At 32.1% G+C, this 21,878-nt stretch overlaps 1 protein-coding gene across 1 annotated transcript; it reads right to left on the reverse strand.

Moving 5' to 3' along the window:
• Window positions 1–1,879: 1,879 nt before the first annotated feature.
• Window positions 1,880–4,076, reverse strand: LOC116132172 (heat shock cognate 70 kDa protein-like). Its single transcript, XM_031417833.1, has one exon. It carries the CDS (start codon window positions 3,976–3,978, stop codon window positions 2,008–2,010), a length of 1,971 nt encoding a protein of 656 aa, XP_031273693.1. The 5' UTR covers window positions 3,979–4,076; the 3' UTR covers window positions 1,880–2,007.
• Window positions 4,077–21,878: the final 17,802 nt, after the last annotated feature.

Below are 21,878 nucleotides of genomic sequence, written 5' to 3' on the forward strand. Positions count from 1 at the left end.
AACCAGGGGACTAGGTATATTTGAAGCTCCAACCGTACCGTTTCAAGTCCTTGGCCAAAAAACTGAATGAAAAACTCAACCCTCGGTTTTATGGGACTTTCCCCATACTAGAGAAGATTAGGCAGGTGGCTTATAGGTTGGAGCTGCCTCCTACGGCTAGAATTCATCCCGTCTTTCACATCTCTCAACTGAAACGCAGTTTGCACCCTTTGGTACCCATCCAACCCCTGCCATCCTGCCTCACTGAGGATATGGAACTCATTGTTCAAATAGAATCGTTGTTGGCTGACCGCACTTAATTTATTAAATGGCTCTCAGGAAGTACTTATCAAATGGAAAGACTTAACTCCTTTTGAAGCATCATGGGAGGCTTACAATGTGATCCAGCAACAATTCCCTCATTTCCACCTTGAGGACAAGGTGGCTCTCCAGGGGGGGTGGGTGGGGTTGTTATTAATAGACCTCCCATTAAGCATGTTTACCAATACAAAGGGCATAAGGGACAATAGGGACAGAAAGGGGTTAAGAGTGTAAGGTGCCTTGCTGTAGGTTGTTAAAGAAGTGGTTATAGCCACGTATGAGAAGGGAATCAAAGTTGTTAGTGGAATAGATAGTCATGAAGGTAGTATAAATAAAGGGTCTATTTTGGTGAATGACACAGATCAAATAGTGTCATTGTGGGAGGCCCCCAGCTCCTCGAATTGCTAGGATCTATCTTTTGAGTTATCAATATTTTGGTTGTTTCTTTTCCATTCTCTAGTAATATAATTGGTTGAGACTTGCTTGAGTGAATATATTCTGTTATCTTGGGCTGTTTGTGCTGTTGTTTGTTATCAGTGCAGGGAGTCTTATCATAAACACTTCAATGTACAATTTGGATGTGTCGACTAATTATCTTTCCGGTGAGTTGCCTTCGGACAGTGGGGAAGCTGCCCTCATTCACATATCTCCAATAAAAATATGGGAAGCCATGACCACAACACTAATATCAACCCCTTCTTCACCGCCCTGGAAAATTGCAGTGGTTTAATTGGGCTGCATTTGGTAGGCATGAACCTCGGAGGAACATTTCCTTATTTCCATCAGCAGACTTGAATCAATACAGAAATTCTGAGGTTCTCTTCGAAGAGATCATATAGAAGAATTGTCACATCCCGTATTGTTGTAGATACATCGATGATAATAATAATAATAGGAATGGTACTCGAATTCTGCTGTTTGATGTAGAAAAGAACATACAAATTTTTATTGCAAGGTAACACTTTCAAACAAAATATTGAACAATAATTTATTTAGAAAAATAAATATACATCTGCATCATTATTTATGATCTCTTGCAGTATTTCTGAACCTATGCATCATATGACAGTCACTCAAGCATAAGAAAAATGAGAAATACTCAAAAACAGAACTTCCCAAGTGACAGTTCATAAATTTAGTCTACTTCTTCTATCTTGGCCCAGAACCAGAGCCACCAGACCCAGATTTTCCGTAGCCACTACTTGGCATTTCAGGAGCGCCGCCCATTGGCACATCTCCACCAGCACCCTGATAAATCTGTGCAATTATGGGGTTGTACAATCCTTCAAACTCCTTCAATTTGTCCTCCAATTCATCAACTTTAACCAGTTGGTTCCTCTTAAGCCACTCCATGGTCTCATCGATCGCCTTCTCAATCTTTTGCTTGTCTGCTGAGTCCAATTTGCTTGCAATTTTCACATCCCGTATTGTCAATGCTATATAGATAATAATAATAAGAGGAATTGTACTCCAATTCTGCTGTTTGATGAAGAAAATAGAACACAATTTCTTATTGTAACACTTTCAAACAAAATATTGAACAATAATTTTATTTAGAAAAATAAATATACATCTGTTACATTATTTTATCATCTCTCACGGCTTTCTGAACCTATGCATCAAATGAAAGTCACTCAAGCATAAGAGGAAACAGAATAAAATGAGCAATGCTCAGAAACAGAACTTCCCAGGTGTCACTTTTCATATTTAATCAACTTCTTCAATCTTAGGCCCAGCACCAGAGCTACCAGACCCAGATTTTCCATAGCCACCGCCGCTTGGCATTTCAGGACCGCCGCCCATTGGCACATCTCCACCGGTACCCTGATACATCTTTGCAATTATAGGATTGCACAATCCTTCCAACTCCTTCAACTTGTCCTCCAATTCATCAACTTCAGCCAGTTGGTTCCTGTCAAGCCACTCCATGGTTTCATCGATCGCCTTCTCAATCTTATGCTTGTCTGCTGAGTCCAACTTGCTTGCAATTTTCTCATCCCTCACTGTGTTTCTCATACTGTAAGCATAGTTCTCTAGCGCATTCTTGGCCTCTACCTTCTTCTTCACTTGTTCATCTTCGGACTTGTACTTCTCCGCCTCCTGTACCATTCTCTCGATATCTTCCTTGCTCAATCTTCCTTTATCATTGGTGATTGTGATCTGGTTCTTCACCCCTGCAGTCTTATCCTCAGCAGACACATTCAGTATACCATTTGCATCAATGTCGAAACATACATTGATCTGAGGAACACCTCTTGGTGCCGGAGGGATGCCCTTCAGCTCAAATGTTCCAAGAAGATTGTTGTCCTTAGTTCTAGCCCTTTCACCTTCATATACTTGAATTAACACACTGGTCTGATTATCAGAATAGGTTGAAAAGACTTGCTCTTTCTTGGCGGGAATCGTTGTATTTCTCGGAATCAAGGTTGTCATTACTCCACCAGCAGTTTCAATTCCAAGGCTAAGAGGTGTAACATCAAGAAGTAGCAAATCTTGAACTTTCTCATTTCCTTCACCACTCAGAATAGCAGCCTGAACAGCAGCTCCATAAGCGACAGCCTCATCGGGGTTTATGCTCTTGCAGAGTTCCTTGCCATTGAAGAAATCTTGCAAAAGTTGCTGAACTTTGGGAATTCTTGTTGATCCACCAACAAGAACAATATCATGAACCTGAGACTTATCAACCTTGGAGTCCCGAAGACATTTCTCAACAGGCTCCATACACTTTCTAAACAAATCCATGTTCAATTCCTCAAATCTTGCTCTAGTAAAGGTAGAATAGAAATCAATACCTTCATAAAGTGAATCAATCTCAATCGTCGTCTGTGTGGTGGAAGACAAAGTCCTCTTAGCCCTCTCACACGCGGTCCTCAAACGCCTCAAAGCTCTGGCATTGCCACTGATATCTTTCTTGTGTTTCCTCTTAAACTCCGCAACAAAATGATTAACAAGCCTGTTATCAAAATCTTCACCTCCAAGATGAGTATCACCAGCAGTAGCCTTTACTTCAAAGATCCCCTCCTCAATGGTCAACAATGAAACATCAAACGTTCCTCCCCCAAGATCAAATATAAGCACATTTTTCTCACCGGTCCTCGACGCCTTCTTGTCCAAACCATAAGCAATAGCAGCAGCAGTTGGCTCATTGATAATTCTCAAAACATTGAGTCCAGCTATAGCTCCTGCATCCTTTGTAGCTTGCCTTTGTGAATCATTAAAATAAGCCGGAACAGTAATCACAGCGTTCTTCACATTCAGACCAAGAAAAGCCTCAGCAATCTCCTTCATTTTAGTCAAAACCATTGATGAAATCTCTTCTGGGGCAAACTGTTTCTCCTCCCCTTTGTACTGAACCACGATCATAGGCTTGTCTCCAGGCCCTGGAATGACCTTAAAAGGCCAAAGCTTCATGTCGCTCTGAACAGCCGGATCAGAGAAGCGCCTCCCGATGAGACGTTTAGCATCGAAGACAGTGTTCTGAGGGTTCATAGCAACTTGGTTCTTAGCTGCATCTCCGATCAAACGTTCAGTGTCAGTAAAGGCTACATAAGAAGGAGTAGTCCTGTTGCCCTGATCATTGGCAATGATCTCAACGCGGTCGTTTTGCCATACGCCGACGCAGCTGTAAGTCGTGCCAAGATCAATGCCAATAGCTTTGCCTTCAGTTTTGGATGCCATGGTTCAGAATTCAAGAACCAAGAAAGGTGTTTGATGGTTTTGAGAGAGTTGAAGAAATTTGGTGTTTTGTGTTGTTGAGTTGAATGCTTTGTCGCTGTTTTTCGATGTTTGATGAGAAGTGGGGTTATGGAGGAGCATATATATAGAGTGAGTGAGGAGGTTATGGAAATGTAAAGAAAATGGAGAAGTTGGTAGAAGCGAGCACTGGAGAAAGATCAAGAAAAGGCGAAGGAGGGAAAATACCAGAGAATTCTGGAGGGTCTGTCTGATATTTTTTATTAATAGTAGTGTTATTTAAGACCAATCAAATTTCTTTCAAACCTCAATGATAATTTTTTTTTTTAAATATATTATATTTCTTTTAAGCTAGTAATCATCATATACACATTTATGCTTCTACTAGTTTTCTAAATTCCCTAAACTTTTCATAAAATTGTAATTTGAAATTTTTTGTTTAGAAATTATGTTGGCATAATTGAATTTTTTTTTTTTTTTTTTTTTTGGAAGAGATGGAAGATCGAATCAAACATAAAAAAAAAAAATTTAGATATTTTCATACTTAGTGTTTGATTTAAGAAATTTAGTTTAATAATATAGGAGAAAATTAGGAATGATGGAACTTAATAATATATAGGACTAATTACTTTTGGATATCGAGTGGTTCAATAGAGACTCTTAAGTAATTACTTAAGAGTCATGAGTTCGAATCCCTTCATAGTTGCTAATAGGGATAGTTATTAGATCTCTTATTCAACTGGTATTTCTAAGATTCAAGAAATTAGTTGAAATGTACATAAATTGATTTGGACACCCTGATCATTAAAAAAAAAAAAAAAATTATAATTTAGGAGAATGATGGAAAGATAAATTATTTTTACATCCATCTCATGATATTGATATAAATTCTTATTAAAGTTATTTTTAAAATAATTTTAATTATTATTAGAGTTTACAAAGAGATTTAATAAGGTTTAAATAACATCACTCATTTTTTAAACCTCTATTTGGTTGAGCGGGCCCAGTTGATAATGAAGGGGCTTGGGCTACTTTGGATGGTCTTAGGATAGTTTTCTTCAACATGTGTCCATTTTGATTGTTATTACTAAGGGTAAAAGTGACATTTCAATGGTCAAAATCAGTAATAAATTGTATGTTATTCAATCTAAATTAATATTAATTTGTTATTCAATCTAATTTATATTTATAAGAAAAATATCTCAATAATATTAAATGGTTCCAGTTTCTAAGTCAATATACGTATCAATAAACAGAACATGAAAACAAAAGAAAAGACATAAAATCAATATTATTAGAATTAACCATATATCTTCTTTCCTTATTTCCACACCTTTTTTTTCTTTTTTATGTTTCTAAAATTTTAAATTAAAAGCAATTTTATTAATCTCTCAATAAAAAAGATATAATTTATAATATGGATACTCATCTTGATTTCTCTTAAAAGGAAACCTCATTTAAATATAAACATCGGTAATTTGTTATGAAGAAAAAAAGAAGTAAAAATCCATATATGTGAAAAGATTTCTAAGAAAATAAAAAAGAGGTTTATTTAAAATGAATTATAATATTATTAAAACTAACTTCTAAACTAAAAGAGATTTATATGAGTTTTTTGTAAGGCTTAAATAACACAGATAGTTTTAATAGGAAAATGCTAACCTTACTTACCTTTCTCTTACTCACCTTTGTTAAAATGATATATGGTATTCATACTATACGTATGATACCCTTACTATTTGTATATTACAAAGATAAGTAAGAGAAGTGAATAGGGGGACTGAGTAAGACTAACATTCTTTTTTAATAGATACAAATAGGGACGGAACCATGAGCGGTGAAGCCGCACTGATGGTAAACTTTTAATTATACTTTATGTTTTAACATTAACATCCATTTATTTTATTTAATCAAAATAGCCTAATTCAAGCATTTTCATCACTTTTTTTATTATTTGTTTTTCTAAACATCAACTATATTTTATTTTATTTTGTGAATGAATATAAAATAAAAGAGCCCTACTATCTTAATCTCAGATTGATTTTTCTCTCATTTGATCTAATTATCTTAATTTACTCAATAGCAATATGAATTATTTGTTTTTTTCTGAATTTAATTTTTTTTTTCTTGCTCATTATCATTTTCTAAGAACAAGTTTTGGGATTAATGATTAAATAATAATTTCATTGCACATGCATTAATTGAAGTATTTTTTTTTTTTTTAGTAAGAGTTCTTTTATTTATTTATTTTTTTTTTTTTGGAAAAAAAATAGAAAGCTTGAAACTATTTTGATAACATGTCACATGATAATAATATAATACATATCTAGTATTTCCTTAGAAACTCTCACTTATTATTTTTATTTTAAAAATCATTTTTTTTTTTAAAATCAAACACAATAAAATAAACACAAAATTATTTATTCCTTGACCAGGAAAAAATTTGTGATAAATTACTCCTAAAAAAAAAAAAAAAAAAAAAAAACAAACCATATGATCTTATAGTTAAATTATAGATGGTACAAATACTGTATATAGTTAATAATATTGTGTAAAAATAAATATAATAAAGTATAAATCTTCGCCTCAAATAGCTAAAAGTATACGCATAGCATGAGATTCCTTATAAAGAGAGGATGTTACTTCGTTCTTCTGTGGGAATTTTCTATAAAAATGCTGTTATTAATTTAAATTTCGCTTTGAAGAAAATTTATTGAGGATTCGATTTTCTAACGTATGTAATAATAATAATAATAAAAAATCTTATAATAAAGTCAACATTGTTCTCCATAATTTAGGAATCAGAATAACATTTGCGTGACAATTTATTAATTAATAAGATGGTTTGGTTTAATTTAATTTTCCTGTAAGTAACGGTGTGAACTTAAGGGTATGTTTGGTTTAGAGAATGTTATATTAATAGAAAGATAGATTACTTTGAAGATTATTAGAAATGTTTAAGGAAATATATTTGATTGGTTGGAATAAATTGATAGATATATGATATTAATATGTTTGGTTGAGATAAATAAATTGGTGGGTATATGATAAGAGCTTGAAAATACACATTTAGTTAGTAGTTTATGAGGATTAATTATGGGAAATTAGGCTTAATTTGGTAAAGTTGCTTAATATTTTCATAATTACCTTTTACGAGATCATTGGTGTTTTTGAGTGTTTTTCAGGTTATTAATGCTTAAATATTATGCTCAGATGAAGAATCATGTTGGCAACAAAATGATGATGAGTGGAAACAAACGGATCAAGAATCGGAGTTGAATTGAAGAAGTTATGGAAGTTGAAGTAAAGAGAAGATTCCAGATTACGTTCCAGCTTGAGCATATCTCGGTATTTTGAGAATATCTTGAGCTGTAGAACTTTGATTAAGACGATTCTTAAACCGTTGGAAAGATAATTCAAAGGGCTATATCTCATATATTTACCACTTTTCCAAATTCCATCGTTATCAGGTTCAAAAATCACCATCTCTAAAGAACAGTAGAATAATGCAGGAAGAAGGCCAGCAGCTATTGTGTCGCGACACACTTTTTCCAGTAGCTACTATGCCACAGCACAGTACCGGGGCACAGTCATGGAACTTAAAAATCACATATCCGTTTTGAGGTAGAAAAATTGGGTTAAGAGTCCTATCCCTAATAGAATTGAAGAAAATAAAACCCTAATCCTTGTGGGATATAAAGGGAGGTTTTTTAGCATTATTTTGGGGGATTTCTTTGGTGAGAAGAAAGGGAGAAAAATCTGCAGAGAAGAGAAGTAACAGAAGTTCTGGAGCTTTGATTCACTATATAGAGAAGTTTTCCTTGTTCTTTTCTTGTAAACTCATAATGAATGTTTTAATAAAGATGATTGTTTCTTTCATGTTTCTTATGAACTAAATTTATTCTTTAGGGCTAAGATGTAGCCCGATCTCTTAATTATGTATTGATCTTTGATTGTTAATGTTTATTAAGAATTCTTCCTAAGTTTTACTATTATTTCTAATTCTTTTGATTCTTAAGGGCCCAAGAATTGAATGAATTAATGGACTAGGTTGAGATCGAGAGATGATACTTAGTTGGTCTATGGTAGTAAAACCATAGGTTGAGCGAAAGCTAGAGATAGGTTACCGCTACTTGTGAGGTCTTAGTAAACTCCATAGAGCGTAATGATATCCAATTGCTTAAATCTGATTAGAGATAATTCAAGTTAGTAATTAGGGGTCAATTTGATAATTGTTCGAGAGAAAGTTATTGGAAATTTAGGGAGTTTGACTTGTAGAAAGAGCTTAATAAAATTAGCATAAGAGATCAATACATATGAATAAGAGTTGGTGTGAAGTCTATGCCGTAGGTATAGTCATCTTGTTTTTACCCAAAGGTTTATTTTAATTGTTCTCTTTTCGGTTTTCTTTTTAATTTCAATTGTTAATTTTATTTAATTTAGGTTTTCCTTGATACAATTTGGATTGATCAAATAGTAATAAGATAGTTTAATTGGTAATTGATAATAGTAATTTCCTTGGGTTCGATATCCATATTTATACATTTTATTACTTGCACGATTTCTTACACTTGCGAAAATCAACAACAGTATGTTATATAAATTATTAAATTGCCCTTATTTTTTAATACTAATATAATATTATTTTTTAAATAATTTTTTTAGCCCCTTACATTTAAGATTTAACTAAAACATCCCAGTAACAAAAAAGTTTAAAAGTTAACAAAAACACCCCCACCCACTTCAAGTCATTGCTAGCAACTATAGTGGAGATCTGGCTGTGAAATGGCCGTCTTTTCATCGCTAAATATCTGGCTTTTTCATGACTACATCTTTGGCCATGAAATGGCCATAGATCTGACTGTTTCCGATGCACGGCTGGCTAGATCAGGTTGGTCATGCGCTTTTTCGTTGCCGCCATTGACCTCCTACGATGGTGGTCGGTGGCCAGATCAGGCCACCACCCTTGGGTAATTTATTTAAAGTCCAGGGGTATTTATGTATATGAATATATTTGTAAATTAATTTCAAAATAAGGGTTTTTTCCAAAAATTTTACAAATAAGGGGTAAAATTGTAACAAAAATAAGTTACCAAGTAATTTTAAAATATCTAAGAAAATGGAGGTAATTAGATTATTTCCTATATTACCAACATTAATTACTATTAATTCTAGAAGATTACTGGAATCTTATATTACTTGACAACCAAACATGATAATCAAGTAATATAAGATAACATTATCTCAGTAATCCCCTATTACCCCCAACAAAACACACCCTAAGTGCATGAGTAAACGACTTTTTCCCACCCAAGGTTTGCCTTAATGACACTTTCTCGCCCAAAAAGTTTCAAAATACCACTTTCCCACCCAAATTTTATATTCTGTAATACACAAAATACACTTTACTTTTTTATTGGGTGTTCGACAAGTTACTAGGAGCCAAGATAAGAGGGGTTTTGTAGAGTGGAGGTCGGTGGATCGAATGGTGGTGACCGATTAAATATTCGTCATTGGAAATCAACTAAGAACAAGAAACCCTAGCTTTGTGATAGCCGATAATTAACAAGAAATCAGGTGCAGGAGTGAGAGGGGTTTTGTAGAGAAGAGATCGAAAATTCAAATGGTAATGATGGAGAGAATTTTCACCATCGGAATTGGCTTTGGGTATTAATGAAATATAAACTTTGTGTGGGAAAGTGGTTTTTTGAAATTTTTTGGGTGGGAAAGTGTCATTAAGGCAAACCTTGGGTGGGAAAAAATTCTTTATTGGTATATAAAGTATTGAAAATGTTAACAAAATTATAATTTATAATTTAAACAAGAGTAGAAGGCTTTTTTCCACCCAAATAATGACATAATGACGCTTTCTCATCCACAGATTTTTAAAATACCACTTTACTACCCAAATTTATATTCAGTTTCCGATTCCGGAGTCATTGCGACTCCACACCACCACCATTATCTTCCTCGATCATCACTCATCAAAACCCCTTAAACCTTACTTCCGTCGACCTCACCAATTGTCGGCAATCGAGGGATTAGGGTTTGCACAACCGCTCCTCCCAATTCAAATTTTGATCAATCACAACCATCAAAATTTAAACCTTCGACCACTAAAAGGCTTTTCAACCTCCCCTCTTTAAAAAACCAAGAGCCTGGATCGAGTTTGCTTTCCGTTCGCCACGGGAATATAAATTTGGATAGTAAAGTGATATTTAAAAAGTCTATGGGTAGGAAAGTGTCATTAAACCATTATTTGGGTATGACAAAGTAGTTAACTATTCATACAAGCAATTCTTCCCTATTTTCATAATTGCTACGCACACTACTACAAATTTAGCCTTTTTCAGGAAACAAATTGCTATCGGAAAAACTTAAAATGCTGTATGAAATCATCATTTACAAGGGCAAAAATTTGTTGCTTGTCATTGGATATACCAAATTACCTTGCATAAAAGTTAATAAATTAATTAAAATTAGTGCATTTGAACAGCAAAGCAATTAAAAATTATGATAATTATTAAAAAAAATTACTAAAGCAATTACTTAAAGGGTAACTATTTTCTTCTCCTTAGTGGTCTAACATGCTAAATTTTTTTTCTAGATTCTGAAGGAAGTTACATTTATAATTATACTTGTAATTAAAAACTTGATGGTAAAAATAATTTAAAAAAGATAATCATATACACTCACTGGTTTGCACAATTAAATACCCTAGGTCTGCTCAACAACTAAATCTTTTCTTACAAATAAATAAATAAATAAATAAATAATAATAATACTGCAATTAAAATTCTAATCATAGGCTAAACATGTAAGGAAAATAAGTACTATCCCTAGCTATTGAAAATGTCCTTAAAATTATAAGGGATTTTTGATAATTATAAAAAGTTCTTTTCTTAATTAAGTTATATTCGACATAATTCTTTTTCATCTCTTTAGTTTCAGTTTATTCCTTTAAGGACAATTATTTGAAATACTTATCCGTCCTTGTTGTTTCAAAATAATCCTCTTTTAGTCCTTTGACTTAATAAAGCTTCATTTCTCTTCCTTTCAAAATGAAACCTACATTTAAATGATAAAACATCGGTAATTTGTTATGAAGAAAAAAGAAGTAAAAATCCATATATGTGAAGAAAGAATTCTAAGAAAATAAAAAGAGGGTTATTTAAAAATGAATTATAATATTATTAAAAACTAACTTCTAAACTAAAAGAGATTTATATAGAGTTTTTGTAAGGCTTAATAACACAGATAGGTTAATAGGAAAAGCTAGCCTTACTCACTCCTCTACTCACTTCTCTTCACCTTTGTTAAAATATATATGGTATCGTACTATACTATAATATCTTTACTGTTTTATATTTACAAAGATAAGTAGAGAAGTAATAGGGGGTAAAATGCTAGCATTACTGTTTAATAGATACAAACAGGGACGAAACCATTGAATCGGTGAAGCCTCACGACCGGTAACTTTTATATACCTTTATGTTTTACATTAACACCATTTATTTATTTAATCAAAATGCCTAAATTCAAGCATTTTTCACATTTTTTATTATTTGTTTTCTCAAACATCAACTATATTTTATTTTTTTTTATTTTGTGAATAGAATATAAAAATAAAAGAGCTCCTCTATCTTAATCTCAGATTGATTTTTCTTCATTTGATCTAATATATCTTAATTTACTCAAATAGCAATATGAATTATTGATTTTTTTGAAATTATAATTTTTTTTTCTTGCTCATTATCATTTTCTAAGAACAAGTTTTGGGATTAATGATTAAATAATAATTTCATGCACATGCATTAATTTGAAAGTTTTTTTTTAGTAATTTTTTTTTTTGGGGGGGGGGGGGGTGGGGGGGGGGGGGTTGGAGAAAGCTTGAAAACTATTTGATAAAATGTCACATGATAATAGTAAATACATATCTAGATTTCCTTAGATAATACTCTACTATTATTTTTAATTTTAAAAATCATTTTTTTTTTTAAATCAAACACATAAAATAAACACAAAATTATTTATTCCTTGAACCAGGAAAAATTTGTGATAAATTACTCCTTAAAAAAAAAAAAAAAAACCAATAAATCTTTGATTGAAATTTAATGGTACAAATACTGTATATAGTTATAAATATGTAAAATAAATATAATAAAGTATAAATCTTCGCCTCAAATAGCTAAAAGTATACGCATAGCTGAGATTCCTTATAAAGAGAGGATGTTACTTCGTTCTTCTGTGGGAATTTTCTATAAATGCTGTTATTAATTAAATTTCGCTTTTAAGAAAATTTATTGAGGATCGATTTTCTAACGTATGTAATAATAATAATAAAAAAAAAATCTTGTATAAGTCAACATGTTTCTCATAATTTAGGAATCAGAATAACATTTGCGTGACAATTTATTAATTAATAAGATGGTTTGGTTTAATTAATTTATTTCCTGTAAGTAACGGTGTGAACTTAAGGGTGTTTGGTTAAGAATGTTATATTAATAGAAAGATAGAATACTTGAAGATTATTAGAAAGTTTAGGAAATATATTTGATTGATCGGAATAAATTGGTGAGTATATGTTAATAGTGTTGGTTGAGAGGAATAATTGGTGTATGTGATAAGAGCTTGAAAATACATATTTAGTTAGTAGTTTTATGAGGATTAATTTGTAGGAAATTAGGTTTAATTTGGTAAAGTTGCAATATTTTCATAATTATCTTTTAGAGATCATTGGTGTTTTTGAGTGTTTTCCAGGTACTAGTGCTTAAATATTATGCTTGATGAAGAAATGTTGGCAACAGAATGAGTGACGAGTGGAAAAAAACGGATCAAGAATCGAGTTGAATTGAAGAAGTTATGGAGTTGAAGTAAAGAGAAGATTCTAGATTACGTTATAGCTTGAGCATACTCTCGGTATTTGAGAATATCTTGAGCTGTAGAACTGATTAAGACGAATCTTGAACCGTTGAAAGATAATTCAAAGGGCATATTTATATGTTTACCACTTTTCCAAATCCATCGTTATCAGGTTCACAAATCACCATCTTCGAACAGCGGAATGATGCAGGAAGAAGGTCAGCAAGCTATTGTGCCAGCACATATTTTCCAGTAGCACTGTGCCACAACACAGTGACGGGGCACAGTCACGGAACTTAAAGATCACTATTCGTTTTGAGGTAGAAAAATAGGGTTAAGAGTCCTATCCCTAATAGAATTGAAGGAAAAAAAACCTAACCTTGTGGGATATCAACGGAGGTATTTTAGCATTATTTTGGGGGATTTTGGGTGGAAGAAAGGAGAGAAAAATCTGCAGAGAAGAGAAATAATAGAAGTTCTGGAGCTTGATCACTATATAGAGAAGTTTCCTTTTCTTTTATAAACTCAATGAATGTTTTAAAAAGATGATTGTTTCTTCATGTTTTATGAACTAATTTATTCTCTAGGGCTAAGATGTAGCCCAATCTCTTAATTATGTATTGATCTTTGATTGTTAATGTTATTAAGAATTCTTCCTAAATTTTACTATTATTTCTAATTCTTTTGATTCTTAAGGGCCACGAATTGAATGAATAATGGACTAGGTTGAGATCGAGAGATGATACTAGAGATAGGTACCATGACTTGTGAGGTCTTGGTAAACCATAGAGTGTAATGATTCCAATTGCTTAAATCTAATTAGAGATATTACGTTAGTAATTAGAGGTCAATTTGATAATTGTTCGAGAGAAAGTTATTGAAATTTAGGGAGTTTGATGTAGAAAGAACTTAATAAATTAGCATAAGAGATCAAACATATGAATAAAATAGTGTAAAGTCTTGCCTAGGTATAGTCATCTTGTTTTACCCAAAGGTTTATTTAATTTTTCTCTTTTCGGTTTTCTTTTTAATTTCAATGTTTATTTATTTAATTGGTTTTCCTTGATACAATTTGATTGATCAAATAGTAATAAGATAGTTTAATGTTAATTGATAAAGTAATTCTTTGGTTCGATATCTATATTGATACACAGGCTGAAAGCTGAAGCTTGAAGGAGATCGCGAATGGAGGACTAGACTGGAGCCTGAAGAGGTTGATTGAAGAGGAGGAGATCGCGATGATGAAGAGGACTTGAAGAGTGAAGACTTGAAGGCTAAACTGCTGAAGCTGAAGCTTGAAGGAGATCCGAGATCGCGAATGGAGGAGGACTGGACTGGAGATCGCGAATGGCAAAGTAGCAAACCAAAATAAAAAAGCAAACCAAAATGAAAAAGGCAAAAGCAAAAAGCAAAATTTTAAAAGTGGCAGACCACTCGTAAAAGCAAATTGAAATGTATTAAAAAATTTGGGGGGTTTTGATTTTGTGTTTGTGGTTTTAATTTTTTTAATTTTTTTTGTATTTTTAAGCAGCGGATTGGATGTGGACTAGATTTCTTTGTTATACTGGTTGGACCATTGCTACAATAAGACGGTCCAACCACGGTTTGAAATGATCTAATGTAAAAATTTGGATTTTTACTCTTTTTTAAACCGAAAATATAAGTGAAACCCGATTGGATTGGTTTAACCGTCCGATCTGGTCTGGGTTTCAGAATACTGGAGAAAAGAGAAGAGAATATAAAAGAAGTAAATAAGAAAGAGAAGAGACGGCGAGAAAGATGGAAGTAAAGAAGAAGAAATGAAAGATGAGGGCTTCGTTTGGTTCAAAATTGGGAATACTACTCTTAGTATTCCCAAAACAGTTAAACAGTAAAATATCAAAAAACTCTCATTTTTAGAAATACTACTTTCAATATTATTCAATTTTTTTTAAACCCTCTAAATTTGTTAATTTAATTAAATACCCCTAAATATTTTTTTTAAAATTACAAAAACACCCCAACAATCAACATTTACCAGATTCCGGCCACCACCGCCGGAAAATGGCCGGAATCTGATAGGATGGCGCACTACCGGCTGAATCTGGCCGGTAGTGCGCCGATCTAGCCTTTTCCGGCCAGATCCACGGTGGATCTGGCCGGAAAATTCCAGATCTAAGGCCAAAGATCTGGCCGTTGACGGCCGGATCTTTGGCCGTAACAGTCGGTCACGATGGCCAACAAACGGTCGTCGTTGACCATCAACGACGACCGTTTGTTGGCCGTCGTTGAGAGCAAATACGGCCAGATCTGGCCGTAGATCTGGCCTTTGCCAGCCAAATTCACCGTGGATCTGGCCAGAAAAGGCCATAGCGGCGCATGACCGGCAAGATCCAGCCCATCATGCGCCGATAAGATGACTCCGGCCACCTCCGGTGGTGGTGGCCGGCTGGGGGTATTTGAGGGTTGGTTAGGGGTGTTTTTGTTAACTTTTAATGTTTTATTATAGGGGGTATTTTGTAAAAAAATAAACATAAGGGGCATTTTATTAATTTATAGATCTTACCTCGTAATATCCGCACAATTCAACTTTTTTTCAACTTTTTTCAAAATTTTTTTTCTAAAACCCTCAAATTTTGAACCAAACGAAGCCGAGGTGACGGATGAGAAGAAGAAAGAGAAGATGAGGTGACATTTTAAAAATATATAATATAAAAAAGAAAGAGAGGACGGAAAGAAAGAGAGTGGAAAAAAAATGAGGGAGAAAAGAAGAAAGAGAAAGATGAAATGGCATGATAGGACATAAATATTAAAATATAATGGCTTCGTTTGGTTTGATTTTGGGAATACTACTTTTAGTATTCCCAAAAAAGTTAAACAGTAAAATACCAAAAAACTCACAATATTATTCAACTTTATTCAACATTTTTTAAACCCCCTAAATTTGTTAATTCAATTAAATACCCCTAAATATTTTTAATGTTTTTGTTACGGCGACTCCAGCCACCCTCTGGCGGTGGTGGCCGGCTGTCCGTATTTGAGGGTGGATTGGGGGTGTTTTTGTTAACTTTTAATGTTTTATTATAAGGGGTGTTTTGTAAAAAAAACAAACATAGGAGGTATTTTACAATTTGTAAATCCTACATCGTAATACCCACCCAATTCAACTTTTTTTTTAACTTTTTTCAAAAAACTTTTCCCAAAAACACAAAATTGTGAACCAAACGGAGCCAATATTTGATAACATTACCGATCTAATCTGGCGGTCAGACCGGTTGGACCGTTCAGACCGAAAACCGATTACTTGACCGAGTCATCTTGCAACCCAGGTTTCGAAACATTGATAAATTGTATGTTATTCAATCTAAATTAATATATAATTTGTTATTCAACCTAATTTATATTTACAAGAAAAATATCTCAATAATATTAAATGGTTCCAGTTTCTAAGTCAATATACGTATCAGTAAACAGAAATATGAAAACAAAAGAGAAAGATATAAATACAATATTATTAGAATTAACCATATATCTTCTTCTCTTATTTCCACACCTTTTTTTTCTTTTATTTGTTTCTAAAATTTTAAATTAAAAGCAATTTTATTAATCTTCTAAATAAAAAAAGAGATAATTTATAATATGGATACTCTATCTTCATTTCTCTTCCTTTTCAAAATGAAACCTACATTTAAATGATAAAACATCGGTAATTTGTTATGAAGAAAAAAAGAAGTAAAAATCCATATATGTGAAGAAAGAATTCTAAGAAAATAAAAAAGAGGGTTATTTAAAAATGAATTATAATATTATTAAAAACTAACTTCTAAACTAAAAGAGATTTATATGAGTTTTTTGTAAGGCTTAAATAACACAGATAGTTTTAATAGGAAAAATGCTAACCTTACTTACTCCTTTCTCTTACTCACCTTTGTTAAAATGATATATGGTATTCATACTATACGTATGATACCCTTACTATATTGTATATTTACAAAGATAAGTAAGAGAAGTGAATAGGGGGACTGAGTAAGACTAACATTACTTTTTTTAATAGATACAAATAGGGACGGAACCATGAAGCGGTGAAGCCGCACTGACTGGTAAACTTTTAATTATACCTTTATGTTTTAACATTAACATCCATTTATTTTATTTAATCAAAATAGCCTAAATTCAAGCATTTTCATCACTTTTTTTATTATTTGTTTTTCTGAAACATCAACTATATTTTATTTTATTTTGTGAATAGAATATAAAAATAAAAGAGCTCCTACTATCTTAATCTCAGATTGATTTTTCTCTCATTTGATCTAATTTATCTTAATTTACTCAAATAGCAATATGAATTATTTGATTTTTTCTGAAATTATAATTTTTTTTTTCTTGCTCATTATCATTTTCTAAGAACAAGTTTTGGGATTAATGAGTAAATAATAATTTCATTGCACATGCATTAATTTGAAAGTATTTTTTTTTTTTTAGTAAAGAGTTCTTTTATTTATTTATTTTTTTTTTTTGGGAAAAAAAAAATAGAAAGCTTGAAAACTATTTTGATAACATGTCACATGATAATAATATAATACATATCTAGTATTTCCTTAGATAATACTCTACTTATTATTTTTAATTTTAAAAATCATTTTTTTTTTTAAAATCAAACACATAAAATAAACACAAAATTATTTATTCCTTGAACCAGGAAAAAATTTGTGATAAATTACTCCTTAAAAAAAAAAAAAAACCAATATTATCTTCTGAGTTGAAATTTACATGGTACAAATACTGTATATAGTTAATAATATTATGTAAAAATAAATATAATAAAGTATAAATCTTCGCCTCAAATAGCTAAAAGTATACGCATAGCATGAGATTCCTTATAAAGAGAGGATGTTACTTCGTTCTTCTGTGGGAATTTTCTATAAAAATGCTGTTATTAATTTAAATTTCGCTTTAAATAAAATTTATTGAGGATCCGATTTTCTAACGTATGTAATAATAATAATAAAAAAAAAAATCTTGTAATAAAGTCAACATTGTTCTCCATAATTTAGGAATCAGAATAACATTTGCGTGACAATTTATTAATTAATAAGATGGTTTGGTTTAATTTAATTTAATTTTCCTGTAAGTAATGGTGTGAACTTAAGGGTGTGTTTGGTTTAAAGAATGTTATATTAATAGAAAGATAGAATACTTTGAAGATTATTAGAAATGTTTAGGGAAATATATTTGATTGATCGGAATAAATTGGTGAGTATATGATATTAATATGTTTGGTTGAGAGGAATAAATTGGTGGGTATGTGATAAGAGCTTGAAAATACATATTTAGTTAGTAGTTTATGAGGATTAATTGTAGGAAATTAGGTTTAATTTGGTAAAGTTGCTTAATATTTTCATAATTATCTTTTATGGGATCACTGGTGTTTTTGAGTGTTTTCCAGGCTACTAGTGCTTAAATATTATGCTTGGATGAAGAATCATGTTGGCAACAGAATGAGTGACGAGTGGAAACAAACGGATCAAGAATCGAAGTTGAATTGAAGAAGTTATGGAAGTTGAAGTAAAGAGAAGATTCTAGATTACGTTATAGCTTGAGCATACCTCGGTATTTGAGAATATCTTGAGCTGTAGAACTCTGATTAAGACGATTCTTGAACCGTTGAAAAGATAATTCAAAGGGCTATATTTCATATGTTTACCACTTTTCCAAATTCCATCGTAATCAGGTTCACAAATCACCATCTCCGAACAGCGGAATGATGCAGGAAGAAGGTCAGCAGCTATTGTGCCACGTCACATATTTTCCAGTAGCTACTGTGCCACAACACAGTGCTGGGGCACAGTCACGGAACTTAAAGATCACCTATTCGTTTTGAGGTAGAAAAATAGGGTTAAGAGTCCTATCCCTAATAGAATTGAAGGAAATAAAACCCTAACCCTTGTGGGATATCAACGGAGGTATTTTAGCATTATTTTGGGGGATTTTTTGGGTGAGAAGAAAGGGAGAAAAATCTGCAGAGAAGAGAAATAATAGAAGTTCTGGAGCTTTGATTCACTATATAGAGAAGTTTTCCTTATTCTTTTCTTATAAACTCATAATGAATGTTTTAATAAAGATGATTGTTTCTTTCATGTTTATTATGAACTAAATTTATTCTCTAGGGCTAAGATGTAGCCCAATCTCTTAATTATGTATTGATCTTTGATTGTTAATGTTTATTAAGAATTCTTCCTAAATTTTACTATTATTTTTAATTCTTTTGATTCTTAAGGGCCCAAGAATTGAATGAACTAATGGACTAGGTTGAGATCGAGAGATGATACTAGAGATAGGTTACCATGACTTGTGAGGTCTTGGTAAACTCCATAGAGTGTAATGATCTCCAATTGCTTAAATCTAATTAGAGATAATTCAGGTTAGTAATTAGAGGTCAATTTGATAATTGTTCGAGAGAAAGTTATTGGAAATTTAGGGAGTTTGACATGTAGAAAGAACTTAATGAAATTAGCATAAGAGATCAATACATATGAATAAAATAGTGTAAAGTCTATGCCCTAGGTATAGTCATCTTGTTTTTACCCAAAGGTTTATTTTAATTTTTCTCTTTTCGGTTTTCTTTTTAATTTCAATTGTTAATTTTATTTAATTTAGGTTTTCCTTGATACAATTTGAATTGATCAAATAGTAATAAGATAGTTTAATTAGTAATTGATAATAGTAATTCTCTTGGGTTCGATATCTATATTTATACACTTTATTACTTATACGATTTCGTACACTTGCGAAAATCAACAACAGTATGTTATATAAATTATTAAATTGCCCATATTTTTTAATATTATTTTTTAAATAATTTTTTTAGCCACTTACATTTCATATTTAACTAAAACATCGTAGCAACAAAAAAGTTTAAAAGTTAACAAAAACACCCCCACCCACCCTAAGCCATTGCTAGCAACTATAGTGGAGATCTCGCTGTGAAATGGCCGTCGTTTCATGGCTAAATATCTGGCTTTTTCATACCCACATCTTTGGCCATGAAATGGCCATAGATCTGACTGTTTCCGATGCACGGCTGGCTAGATCTGGTTGGTCGTGCGCTTTTCCGTTGCCGCCATTGACCTCCTACGATGGTGGTCGACGGCCAGATCAGGCCACCACCCTTGGGTAATTTATTTAAAGTCCAAGGGTATTTATGTATATGAATATATTTGTAAATTAATTTCAAAATAAGGGTTTTTTCCAAAACATTTACAAATAAGGGGTAAAATTGTAACAAAAATAAGTTACCAAGTAATCTTAAAATATCTAAGAAAATGGAGGTAATTAGATTATTTCCTATATTACCAACATTAATTACTATTAATTCTGGAAGATTACTGGAATTTTATATTACTTGACAACCAAGCATGGTAGTTAAGAAATATAAGATAACATTATCTCAGTAATCCCCTATTACCCCCAACAAAACACACCCTAAGTGCATGAGTAAACGACTTTTTCCCACCCAAGGTTTGCCTTAATGACACTTTCTCACCCAAAAAGTTTCAAAATACCACTTTTCCACCCAAATTTTATATTCTGTAACACACAAAATACACTTTACTTTTTTATTGGGTGTTCGACAAGTTACTAGGAGCCAAGATAAGAGGGGTTTTGTAGAGTGGAGGTCAGTGGATCGAATGATGGTGACCGATTAAATATTCGTCATTGGAAATCAACTAAGAGCAAGAAATCTTAGTTTTGCGATAGCCGAGAATCAACAAGAAATCAGGTACAGGAGTGAGAGGGGTTTTGGAGAGAAGAGATCGAAAATTCAAATGGTAATGACGGAGAGAATTTTCATCATCAGAATTGGCTTTGGGTATTAATGAAATATAAACTTTGTGTGGGAAAGTGGTTTTTTGAAATTTTTTGGGTGGGAAAGTGTCATTAAGGCAAACCTTGGGTGGGAAAAAGTTGTTTATTGGTATATAAAATATTGAAAATGTTAACAAAATTATGATTTATAATTTAAACAAGAGTAGACGGCTTATTTCCACCCAAATAATGACGTAATGACGATTTCTCACCTACAGGCTTTTAAAATACTATTTTACTATCTAAATTTATATTTCGTTTTCGATTCCGGCATCATTGCGACTCCACACCACCACCATTATCTTTTTCGATCATCACTCACCAAAACCCCTTAAATCTTACTTACGTCGACCTCGCCAATTGTCGGCAATCGAGGGATTAGGGTTTGCACAACCGCTCCTCCCAATTCAAATTTTGATCAATCACAACCATCAAAATTTAAACTTTTGACCACCAAAAGACTTTTCAACCTCCCCTCTTCAAAGCCCAAGAGCCTGTATCGAGTTTACTTTCTGTTCGTCATGGGAATATAAATTTGGATAATAAAGTGATATTTAAAAAGTCTATAAGTAGGAAAGTGTCATTAAACCATTATTTGGGTATGATAAAATAGTTAACTATTCATACAATCGCAATTCTTCCCTATTTGCATAATTGCTACGCACACTACTACAAATTTAGCCTTTTCCAGGAAACAAATTGCTATCGGAAAAACTTAAAATGCTGTATGAAATCATCATTTACAAGGGCAAAAATTTGTTGCTTGTCGTTGGATATACCAAATTACCCTGCATAAAAGTTAATAAATTAATTAAAATTAGTGCATTTGAACAGCAAAGCAATTAAAAATTATGATAATTTGAGAATTATTAAAAAAATTACTAAAGCAATTACTTAAATGGTAACTATTTTCTTCTCCTTAGTGGTCTAACATGCTAAATTTTTTTCTAGATTCTGAAGGAAGTTACATTTATAATTATACTTGTAATTAAAAACTTGATGATAAAAATAATTTAAAAAAGATAATCATATACACTCACTGGTTTGCACAATTAAATACCCTAGGTCTGCTCAACAACTAAATCTTTTCTTACAAATAAATAAATAAATAAATAAATAATAATAATACTGCAATTAAAATTCTAATCATAGGCTAAACATGTAAGGAAAATAAGTAC

Source organism: Pistacia vera, unplaced genomic scaffold (assembly GCF_008641045.1).
Source record: "Pistacia vera cultivar Batoury unplaced genomic scaffold, PisVer_v2 Contig1071, whole genome shotgun sequence".
Lineage (NCBI taxonomy): Eukaryota > Viridiplantae > Streptophyta > Magnoliopsida > Sapindales > Anacardiaceae > Pistacia > Pistacia vera.